The 12109-nt window shown below is 48.0% G+C and overlaps 4 protein-coding genes across 4 annotated transcripts; all 4 read left to right on the top strand.

The window, feature by feature from the left end:
• The first annotated feature begins 4827 nt into the window (after nucleotides 1-4827).
• Nucleotides 4828-6640, top strand: LOC145948667 (uncharacterized). Its single transcript, XM_083058292.1, has 2 exons — nucleotides 4828-5598; nucleotides 5642-6640. The coding sequence occupies exons 1-2, from the start codon at nucleotides 4828-4830 to the stop codon at nucleotides 6638-6640; spliced, it is 1770 nt and encodes a 589-aa protein (XP_082914418.1).
• A 12-nt stretch (nucleotides 6641-6652) lies between these two features.
• LOC145948666 (uncharacterized) lies at nucleotides 6653-7585 on the top strand. Its single transcript, XM_083058291.1, has one exon. It carries the CDS (start codon nucleotides 6653-6655, stop codon nucleotides 7583-7585), a length of 933 nt encoding a protein of 310 aa, XP_082914417.1.
• Nucleotides 7586-8199: 614 nt separating this feature from the next.
• On the top strand, nucleotides 8200-9003 carry LOC145948665 (uncharacterized). Its single transcript, XM_083058290.1, has one exon. It carries the CDS (start codon nucleotides 8200-8202, stop codon nucleotides 9001-9003), a length of 804 nt encoding a protein of 267 aa, XP_082914416.1.
• A 317-nt stretch (nucleotides 9004-9320) lies between these two features.
• Nucleotides 9321-10055, top strand: LOC145948664 (uncharacterized). Its single transcript, XM_083058289.1, has one exon. The coding sequence runs from the start codon at nucleotides 9321-9323 to the stop codon at nucleotides 10053-10055; it is 735 nt and encodes a 244-aa protein (XP_082914415.1).
• The last annotated feature ends 2054 nt before the right edge of the window (nucleotides 10056-12109 follow it).

The raw sequence follows: 12109 nt of genomic DNA, 5'->3' as shown, positions 1-12109 counted from the left end.
TGCTAATAACAAGACATCAGTTTTTCAGTACAAATCGCTATATTCGCTAAGAGTTCGAAGGGAGAATCGATTCCAGACGTTCTCAGCGTGCGCGTAATCGCTCTCGGATACAGTGTCACCGGTTAAAGAACTGTAAAACGATTCGCGCGGCGGTAAACGCGTGTCCTGCAGCTTGTCCACGCAGTCAATGTACTCGTACGGAAAGACACCTTTTCGCGTCAATAATTCGAAATTGTGAGCGGATAATGCGGAAAAATTAAAACGTAAAATTTTTAACTTATTCTTATCGAGAAAAGATGCTAATTTGTCAAGACTAGCACTGATTGTGAGAAATTTGTATGAATCGATGAATCGTAATTTTATGCAAGCTTTCCGATCTTTGTCGTCGTCGTCGGTACTATTGACAGTCTTTGTAAATGAAATGTATTTTTCTTTTGTTATTGGAAGCACATCTACACATCCTTCGTATGCAATAGCTATTTCTTTTATGATAAAATGTGCATCATAACCGGATAGATTGTGGAAAACTACAGGAATGACATAAGAGTCTTTGTAATTTAGATTACAGTTTGAGTGTGCGGGACCCCTGTATCGCCCGGTCAAATGTCAATGATCGCGTACTCGATTATCGTCCGGCGCAAACGGTTTTTCACAAATGTGACATTGCGTGGCGCTATGAAATTTTTCACACTCGTCTGATGTTAAATTTATCATGGGGACATTATTAGACAAAATACCCTTTATGCGATGCGCTAATTCCTCGAGTTTGTTGGCGAACCACGCGACACAATCGGCACCGCGATAAGATCTGTATGCGGATAATGTTTCATCGTACGAGCATTGCACATAGTATCCAACGCTAAATACCTCGTGATGTTGATAGTATGACACGTGTTCCGATGTCTTCCTCAACACACACTCCAAGTCGGCGTACACTACAAACGGAAGCCGCTCCTTTCTGTTGTAGTTGTCGAAGCCGAGCCACTTATCTTTATCGCTTGGTAACCGGATAGCGCAGTCATTCATTTCTCCACAGTCCACAATGTGAGCCTCCAACTTTTCGCTCAAGTTAAAGAAGTGCAAGCATCTGTGAAAAAAAATTACAATTTTATTTACAATTTCATTTACAATTTTATTTACAATTTTATTTACAATTATATAATTTGCAATAAATATACATACCGATCGCAGATATATTTTTGACCATTGTGTTTGCTCAGTTGCGAACTTACGAGGCGAGACAGATTTTTATACACGAAATTATATACACGAAATGTCCAACGTTGTCGTCCTCCTTCTCCACGTACAGCAAATTCACATGTTTTTCTTTTTTCTGATCGGCGAGTCGTATCGGAAGAATTGATAATTCCTTCTTCCTTTTATTTGATTCAACGTTATCGGAAACTCAATGTTTTGTAAATTTAACACCGTCGTATAGTGCGGATATAAAGATGTTCTCTCAGTATATTTTTCAGCGGGGTACAGAGCGGCCACCACTGACCACGCGAAACACGCATTGTCCATTGATAGCACCTTAATTACCGCTCTCTTCGTCATAATTTCTCGCGGTAATTTAATATGGCATCCCGCGCGCATAGGATTGCACTTGTTGACGTTGACCGTAAGATCGAGGATTCGTGACAATGCCCATCCGCTATCACGTTCCTGAAACTCTTCGAGAGACGTCAATGTGGTTTCGATGACGTGCCGCTCATACCACTCGCGTAAATCGGACGTACGAAAAAGTTCATAATTTCTCGTGTTAATACTTTTGTTAGCGCGCTTATCACCTGTCAGAAACTCACCGTTGAACACAGTATTTACTTTGACACAGTTGTGTATTTTTATAACGTCTTGCACTTGCTCGAGTACTACACTACTAGCATCTTCCAAAAATTGTCGCGGTTCGATATAGTCTGCGTTAAGCACCGGTCAGTATACGATTTTCAAACGCGGTATCGATCTCTCGCCAAACGAGTCTTCCTACGTTATTGTCACCACTGTAATTACCACCACTGGATATAAACTGTCTCTGCAATCGAGTTTTTGCAGAGACCTCCCTCGAGTCGCGCGATTCTAGCAACCAAAGATTGTCTATATCCAATGGAGAGTCGAGGACGCTTGACATGGCTGTTTTCTTCGAGCAGTTTGATAAATTCCTCGCTGCGCAGCGCCCATTCAAAATACTCGCCCAAGGTGGAGATTTGATGGGACCGAACAGGTCGCGTTCAGTCTGCTCAATGTTTTCCATTTTTCCACACTTTTTAATATCACGTTCTATAGAGCACTTGCACCAGCTATTCTTTTTTCGACCGACGTATCTGTGCGCTTGCAAATTACGTACTATGATTTGAAGTGATAGCAGTCCTTATTATATTTCGTCTAATCATTTCTTCCCCTCTTCATGATTAACGGATTGTTTAATTACATATCAGAAAGGTAATCTCCCTTCATCGCGTTATCGCTTTTGACACAGAGCGGCCGGACATCGGCGCTCATTTTTGTTTATAAAAATTCAAGCGGCCGGACATCGGCGCTCCCTAAACAATGAGAAAGAATTCCGCTTAGGGGAGGGAAAAGGTTCAGCAAAGGCTGCCGAATATCGGCGCGTAATGCAACACGGTCTTTTACCGCGAAAAAAACACGTCCCGACGTGTTCATTGCGATAAGCGCGACCTCCCAAGATCCCCTCAGATGGAGGAGAGGAGGGGGAGGTACCGCGAGGGCGGCCGAATGCCGGCAAAATTATCGCAAAAGAATTCTTCCTAAACAATGAGGAAGAAACGTCACATATGGGCAGGGGAGGGGGAGGGTGGAAGTACCGCCAAAGCGCGTCGCCTTATGGGGGAGGGGTGAGGGAGGTATCGCGAGGGTGGCCGAATGTCGGCGCTCACTTTGCGGTGTTTTGTTTATAATAAAACATGTTAGATAATTCAAAGTAATACAATACGCTGTTTTGTTTATGAAAAACAATACGCGATAAGCGTCTCCCGCACAGCGATAAGCGCCCCCGCCCCGCGTGACGTCATCCCCCTCGCCTACAAGATCCCCCCCGCCCCGCGTGACGTCATACCCCCTCGCCGCGGAGAACCCCCGCACCCCGCGCCACCCTCGGAGCCCCATGGGTTAGAACTCTCATAGTATCCCTACTGATATGTAGTGAAGTAGTACGCTGTGACGTAGTATATCGTGACGTAATGCAACAAACTTCGCGCGGTTCGCGCGCGACACAATCATCTGAAAACGATAAATTATGTATTAATTAAATATCTCACATCCAAAATATAGTTTTCCCAAAGCACAAAAGCTTGAATGCGATGCAATTCGTACAAATAAATTACGCCAAATGATACATACCTCTTTATAAACAGAATGTTCAATGAGATCGAACGATTCGGAGAAAAAGCGGCATAGCCCGGCGGTTGCAGACTGTCGTAAATTGATTAACCGCGATCGCACGAGATAATTCATACTTCCTGCTAATTGCCCGTGGCACGATTCAATACTCTCGACATTTGTTTGTACGCGGAATTCATTCTTAACGGGAAAAACGCGTGAAAAATGCGGAGCCGATTGAGCGCGATACCATGACAAGCGCGAGGACGCGAAGGATGAAGAACGTGACGTAGTAACTACGTAAGTCGACACTCAGCACGCCGCGCGCCAAATTCAAAAACCATAATAGGCTGTAACTTTGACTTACTTGAACCATCGTCTAAATTATTACTGTGTATTTAAATTTATATTATATACTATTCAATATTTCGATTTCGTAATCACTGCGATTGTAATTTCAAGTGTGTCATTTATACGTGTGTTGAAAGATTGCCGAAATCTAACGCGCTGCCCCGATTATTATTCCTCGCGCCTGTTTGGTTCTCGCGCTCTCGGGCCCTTCCCCCGCGTCTAGGTGGACCGAGTAGCTTGGAGAGCAGGGGGATGGGGAGCCGGGGAAGCGACGACCGAGAACCCCGACTTTTGCGACTTTAGTCTGTTTTTCACCTCGGAACGATAACACTTGCGACGGCCGACTGATACTCAGTTTCGAGTGCGAAATATATCGAATCGCCGAGAACGTGCCGAATAACCCCGCGCTAGCTCGGTTATATCCATCGTTTACGCGCTTGCGTGCGAACATTAGTTATTCTATCAACCATAGTCGAACATTAATCATTGTTATCCCGAAGTGATTATCACGTAATAAATGTGGAAAGTTTAGTGACCTCTGACTCTATTTTCAATGCATCTCCGATTTCCTTCTCGTTCTCTCTCTCTCACTCTTTCGCTATACTCCGATCTCAGTAATCGAGCAACCGGTCTTGTTAAGTGAATCCCGTTGACCGTTCTACACGAGAACGTCGCGGGTGAAATGAACATTGGTCCTTCGAGCCGGATAGTTCGAGTGGAGAGAAAAGAGAAGAGGCTACGTGGATATCGGGGTTCGTGCCGCGTGATCATACAGACGACCTTGCATCCGCAGGGAATGAGACAGAGTTTCGATATGGTGCAACCGTCAGTGTCGCATCAAGAGTGAATTGTAAAGTAACTTTGCAAACCAAGTTGCATAATTAAAAGCGATTCCGGACTCTCGCTGCACGATCACGTGCAACCCGCGCCGTCGATCACGTGATTCGCGCGTGCGGCCGCGCTACCCGCGTCAACAAGGACTTTCCCCGCGCCGCGCGCTACCCGCGTCAACAAGGACTTTCCCCGCGCCGCGCGCTACCTGCGTCCACAATCTCTAGCCCCGCGTCGCGCTACCCGCGCTCACGGATTTTCGCTTAACGTTCCGCTTTTCCGCGGCTACATATCAAGTGCTTAGAAACTATGGCCAACATGGAGGTCCTGTTAAAGAAACACAACACGACCAAGGGCTTTATCGAGCGATTTTGGGAAAACCTAGCCAAAGCAGGCAAGGAAAAGATGACGTATGAGTATATGAGGACCCGCCTTGCTTTGCTTGAAACCTATTGGCAGAGGTTCGAAGATGGCCACTATAAACTGCACGAGTACGACACGACAAATGTAAGGGAGATTCAAGAATATCTAAACGAGCACGTTTACGCGAAAACCGAGGATAACTATGTGGCAACCAAGACTCGGATACAAGAAAAGCTCGAAGCAATATCATCTAGTAAAAACCAAGATCCAGCCCGCGCGACGACGTCTCTTTTGAAACACATTCAGCTGCCTAAGATAGGCCTGCCAAACTTTTCGGGAGACCAGCTAGCATGGGAAAGTTTTCGAGACTTATTCCGATCACTCGTGGGTGATGTGCCAGAACTAGCTCCAGTTCAGAAGTTGCAGTATCTTAAAACCAGTCTCACAGGGGAAGCTGCAGCTGTCGTCGCCAACATCGGATTGACAAATAAGGGCTATGAGACAGCATGGTCGGAGCTGGTGGCACGCTACGATAATAAGGGAGTCTTACTTGCGGCTCATATGTGTACCTTCTTGAACAGCACGCCTATCACTAAACCGTCAGCAACAGAGCTCAAGCGGTTGAGCAGCGTGGCGTTACAAACGCGTCGATCTTTTGAGTCTCTCGGACGTCCCGTCGAGCACTGGGACGATTGGTTTGTCCACGTGGTTGGAAAAGTTGGACTCATCGTCGCGACTCCTGTGGGAGGCCTCTCTTCAGACCAGCACCGAGTTTCCACAGCTCAGCAAGCTGGAGGACTTTCTACAGACACGTATTCGTGCACTAGAAGCTGCCAATTCAAGGCCAGCTCCCACAGCAGCGACCTCTTCGGCTAAATCGCAGGATCGAAAGGCGAAAGTAAACACACTAACAACGTCGACTTCTGGACCATCGAAGCGTGGCAAACGCTGTTCGGTATGCCAAGGTAACCATTTGTTTAACTATTGTTCCCGCTTCAAGGAACTTACGGTGACGCAACGTCGAGAACACGTAAAGAAGCAGGGAGTGTGCTTTAATTGCCTCAAGGATAATCATTCGGTGTCGAGCTGTCCTTCCGGTTTTCGATGTATCAATTGTCAGGGTAAACATCAAACTCTCTTACATCTTAAAGAAAGCTCTTCGACAGCGGACTCCGATCATACCGATAAGGCTCCGGTCACGGACCACTCGAGTGCCAGTGGGAAAGCTACAACGGACTCTTCGGTGAACGCCAACTTGGCCGCTCTCGTACTTACGACCAGGGGTCCGATTCTTCTGGCTACTGCTCAAGTATCCTGTTCAAACAGCAAGGGGGACTCTCTAGTGGTACGAGCCTTGCTGGATTCAGGATCTGAGGCCACCTTCGTCACTGAACGAGTGGCACGAGCTCTGAGACTGCCTCGTAAACGCGTACATGTTCCTGTGTCGGGCATACAGGGAGCTTCCTCCGGCGTTGCCTCGTACTCCGTGGATTTAGGGATCAGCCCACCCCGAGATCCTGCCGTGCGTCATCATCTAACGTCAGTGTTAGTACTTCCGAAATTGACTTCGGCGCTGCCTTCACACGCTGTCCGACGTGGCGATTGGCCTCACCTAACTGGACTGGAGTTGGCTGATCCGCACTACGATCGACCCGCGCCGGTTGACGCCGTATTAGGAGCTGATGCATACGGTCTTCTACTTAGAGAAGGCCTAAGAAGGGGACCTGCTGGATCTCCATCGGCTCAGGCGACCTCCTGAGGTTGGGTGTTGATGGGTCACACTACGACGACGCCCTCGTCGCCTAGCGTGTCAGCTTGTCACGCTACAGTGTCTTGTACTGAAGTGGACCGGACGCTTCAACGATTTTGGGAACTAGAGGAGGTACCATCGGAGCCGATTTTGGGACCGGAGGAGCAGCACTGCGAGCGTTTATTTGCGGCGTCGCACGCTCGCGACCCGCATGGACGCTACATCGTTCGCCTACCAAAACGCACGGATTCTCTTGTGCCTCTAACGAATAACCGCAAGGAGGCTCTTCAACTGCTGGTTAGCTTAGAACGTCGCCTGATGCGCAATGCGTTACTACGAGAACATTACACCATGTTCTTGGAAGAGTATCAGCGTCTTGGCCACATGGTTCCTATTCCAACGAAGGAGGTTCATAGCGAGGATGCCTACTACCTACCGCACTATGCCGTCTACAAGAAATCGGGTCCAATGGATAAAATACGCGTCGTGTTCAACGCGTCTCACCGCACGTCTTCCGGCTACGCGCTCAATGACCTGCTGCTGCCAGGTCCTAAACTGCAGTCGGCGCTTTGGGTAACCTTGACCCGCTGGCGTCTCTATCCTTACGCATTTACATCCGACATCGTCAAGATGTTCAGACAAATTCTGGTTAGCTCGGAAGACACAAAGCTACAGCGTATTTTATGGTGTTCGGATCCGGCGCAAGAAGTTCAGGACTTCCGACTGATAACAGTGGTCTACGGGACTACCTCAGCTCCGTACTTGGCTCTGCGGACTCTACTCCAGCTAGCAGACGACGAGGGACTTAGGTACCCTTTAGGGGCAGACGCCATCCGCAACCACTCTTACGTGGACGATATCCTTGCCGGAGGCAATTCTCTCGAACAGGCAACGGAAGTTCGGCGTCAGCTGGTCGCGATTCTTGCTGCAGGAGGATTCAACCTAAGCAAATGAGCAGCCAACGTCCTACAACTATGTCCAGATGATGGGCCGTCCGATAAGCTATTCCACGATCGGGAGGGTGTGAGCACGCTTGGCATCTTATGGCAACCGTCCGACGACACCTTTACTTTAAGAGTGGCTTCGGTGACCAATAAAGCAAATTGCACGAAACGGACCGTCTTGTCGGACGTGGCTCGCTTTTTCGACCCCTTAGGATGGGCGTCGCCTGTACTTATTTTCGGCAAGATCTTCATACAAGATTTATGGATGGCTGGACTCAAATGGGATGAACCTCTGCCAGATCAACTACAATCGCGCTGGACGAAGTTTGCAGACACCATGCCGGAACTGGACGAAACTGGCTTTCGATACCCCGATTCGTTCATTTCCACGGAGCAGAGAACGTCGAACTGCACGGATTCTCCGATGCCTCGAGCCGTGCATATGCGGTCACTATATACTTGCGGTCTACAAGCCCTTCGGGGGTCATCTTCACCCATCTTTTGGTCGCTAAAACCAAGGTAGCGCCCGTCAAACAGATCTCCATACCGAGGTTGGAATTATGCGGCGCCTTATTACTAGCGAGGTTAATCCGCTGCACACTCAAGGGCCTCGACATGGAGAACATGCCGGTCTATGCTTGGACTGACGCTGCCGTAGCGCTTGCCTGGATTCGGGGCCACCCGGCGCGTTGGAAAACATTTGTTGCAAACAGGGTGGCGGAGATACAATCTCTCGTGCCGCCTCAAAACTGGAGATACGTGCCGACCACGGACAACCCTGCTGACGCTGCTACGCGAGGAATAAAGCCGCTAGAGTTAGCCGCTTTGGAACTTTGGTGGGCTGGTCCGCCTTGGCTCGCTTGGCCAGGAATCCACTCAACGGAGCCGAGCCCTCCCACGGACGGACTGGAGGAGCAGGAATCACGCGCGGTGGTGGTTGACCTTGCGCGTCCAGCCGAAGAGGACAACGACTTTCTAACCAGGTACTCAAGTACGCTGAAATTGCTGAGAGTAACAGCATTCTGTTTTAGATTCTTTGATCACGTACGTCGTCGTAACCCGAGGAGGACAGGGTTCCTGTCTCGAGATGAGCTGGAGACAGCTCGCATCCGCTGGGTGTGGATAGCTCAACGACAGGACTTCGCGGAGGAGATATCTCGTCTAGAGAGTGCGAGGCCGCTGCCTACCCGGTCTCCGCTCCTAGCGTTGAGGCCTCTATTGGACGAACATGGACTACTGCGAGTGGGAGGCCGTCTCCAAAACGCTTTGCTCCCGTTCGCGGAGAAGCACCCGTTAATCCTACACAAGGGCAGCCGCTTATCGCTGCTCCTTGTAAGGGAAGCACGCCTCACTTCATGGGGGCCCCCAGCTCACCCGGAGTCTGCTTCTACGGCGGTATTGGATCCTACAAGCCAACTCTTTAGTTAGTGAGATCGGTGATTCACGCCTGCGTGCGATGCGCGCGCTTCCGAGCAGCCACCGCCGAACAGCAAATGGGTCAGCTGCCGGCGGAGCGTACGCGACCTTCACGCCCTTTCCAGTCTTCTGGGGTGGACTACGCTGGGCCGGTGCCTCTCCGTTCCTGGAAGGGTCGAGGTCACCAGGCCACCAAGGGCTATATTAGTCTTTTTATATGCCTTTCCTCCAAGGCCGTTCACTTAGAACCGGTCTCTGATCTTTCGAGCACCTCTTTTATAGCCGCCTTCCGACGTTTTACGGCAAGGAGAGGCCATTGTGAGCTGCTAATGAGTGACAACGGAACTAATTTCCGGGGCGCTGCCCAGGAATTGAGGTCTATGTTCCGATCCGCCTCTGAATTCTATAGGGAGTGTGCAGCTTCTCTCGCCAACAGCGGCACCCAATGGTCTTTCATCCCGCCCGGGGCTCCTCACTTCGGAGGCCTTTGGGAAGCCGGAGTCAAAGCAGTCAAATTCCATTTGAGGCGTATCATCGGAGACACCCGCCTCACCTTCGAGGAGATGGCGACGCTCCTGGCGCAAATAGAGGCCTGCCTCAACTCAAGGCCCTTATATCCGCTCAGCAGTAACCCGACAGACCTGAGCGCTCTCACCCCCGGTCATTTAATAATGGGGGAAGCGACCGTAAACTTACCGGAGCCGTCAAGAGCGGACGTCGACGTCAATCGCTTGACGTCGCGCTGGGCCTTAACCTCGGCTTTGAGAGACCATTTCTGGCGGAGGTGGTCATCAGAATACGTTCACCACTTGCAGCAGCTCCGGAAATGGACGAAACGAGCACCTAACGTGACGGTGGGCGGTCTCGTGCTATTGAAAAATGAACTGCAGCCCCCGACAAAATGGGCATTGGCTCGCATCATCGAGCTCCACCCTGGCGCCGATGGTCTTGTCCGTGTAGTCAGTGTACGAACCGCCACCGCTACCTTCAAACGACCGATCGCTAAGATCGTACCGCTGCAAGTTGAACCGCAAGCCGACCCGGAACTCGAACACGACAACTGATATCGATTCCATTGCGATCAAACCGCGCCTTTGCATTGTTGTCCCACAAGTCGTTGCATCTCTCTAATTGCTATACTATAGTTGTTACAGCCGTCACCTCATGGCGGGCGGCATCTCATTTTGTAAACGAATCTTCGTCCCAACGGACGAGGCGGGCGGTATATGTTGAGAGATTGCCGAAATCTAACGCGCTGCTTCGATTATTATTCCTCGCGCCTGTTTGGTTCTAGCGCTCTCGGGCCCTTCCCCCGCGTCTAGGTGGACCGAGTAGCTTGGAGAGCAGGGGGATGGGGAGCCGGGGAAGCGACGACCGAGAACCCCGACTTTTGCGACTTTAGTCTGTTTTTCACCTCGGAACGATAACACTTGCGACAGCCGACTGATACTCAGTTTCGAGTGCGAAATATATCGAATCGCCGAGAACGTGCCGAATAACCCCGCGCTAGCTCGGTTATATCCATCGTTTACGCGCTTGCGTGCGAACATTAGTTATTCTATCAACCATAGTCGAACATTAATCATTGTTATCCCGAAGTGATTATCACGTAATAAATGTGGAAAGTTTAGTGACCTCTGACTCTATTTTCAATGCATCTCCGATTTCCTTCTCGTTCTCTCTCTCTCACTCTTTCGCTATACTCCGATCTCAGTAATCGAGCAACCGGTCTTGTTAAGTGAATCCCGTTGACCGTTCTACACGAGAACGTCGCGGGTGAAATGAACAACGTGTGTGTACAGAAACTTGACATACATACATATTAATTTTAATAAAATTCGAAAGACTAATAAAAGATTAATCGCGATTGCATGTATTAAGTAATATTCCAATGATCGTCCATCAATATTTCTTGCAATTATGAATATAGCTTATTCAAGTTTAACATCGCGTAATAAAATAACATAATGTATCATGCTCGCTAGCAATTAAACAGATTGTACTTATACTTAATATCTAATTTGTAGGCTAGTATTCTGATGGTACCATCATAATGTGTAGACAATGTACTCTTAAAATATATGAAAGAATAATTTTTGGCGCGTCTTAACATATTGAAAATTAAAATTTTAAGCCGCGGATCCCATGCGACCCGGATTCATTTTACATATATTAGATGAAAAAGTTTGTACGCTTGTATGCTGATGGTATCATCATAATGTGCAGTCAATGTAATGTTAAAATATATGAAAGAATAATTTTTGGCTCGCTTTATACAATAAAAATTAAAATTTTTAAACCGCGGATCCCATACTGCGCGGATTCATTTTACGTATATTGAATCAAAAAGTTTGTAGGCTGGTATTCTGATGGTACCAACATAATGTGAAGACAATGTACTGTTAAAATATATGAAAGAATAATTTTTGGCGCGTCTTAACATATAGAAAATTAAAATTTTAAGCCGCGGATCCCATACGACCCGGATTCATTTTACATATATTAGATGAAAAAGTTTGTACGCTTGTATGCTGATGGTATCATCATAATGTGCAGTCAATGTAATGTTAAAATATATGAAAGAATAATTTTTGGCTCGCTTTATACAATAAAAATTAAAATTTTTAAACCGCGGATCCCATACTGCGCGGATTCATTTTACGTATTGTTACGTCCTGGCCTGCACGAAGGAAAGGCCGCTCGAAGGTCGTAACAGCGTTTTCCCGAAATCGGAGTGATTTCAGGTCGAACGGACTGTCTGGCCCTTTTGCAGGTCAACGACTGGATAGTCGCTTTTACCTGGCTTATTTCAGGGGTCCGTTCGTCGGTCCTTTTCGGTAAGGGAATTAAATCCCTTTTACGCGGGATAGGACCTTGTGCGATCTCGGGGGATATATAAAGGAACGCAGGGGTTTAAATAAGACTTTAAATTCGCGTAATGTAAATAATTATCATTTATTCAAAAAAAAATAAAATCTTAATAATATTCGGAGAATTAGACATTTGAATTTGTGGACATGTATAAACAATTATATATGAGTGTGTGTGTAACGTTGATGTGCTATGAGGCGGTTGAGAATTCGCGTTGGCTTAGTACTCTGCGTTGATACCACTGCTT

Source organism: Prenolepis imparis, unplaced genomic scaffold, assembly GCF_030444845.1.
Source record: "Prenolepis imparis isolate NDT839.2.m4 unplaced genomic scaffold, iyPreImpa1.0 SCAF_553, whole genome shotgun sequence".
NCBI lineage: Eukaryota > Metazoa > Arthropoda > Insecta > Hymenoptera > Formicidae > Prenolepis > Prenolepis imparis.
The sequence above is the reverse complement of the archived record's forward strand: the minus strand, read 5'-3'. Positions and strand labels throughout refer to the sequence as shown.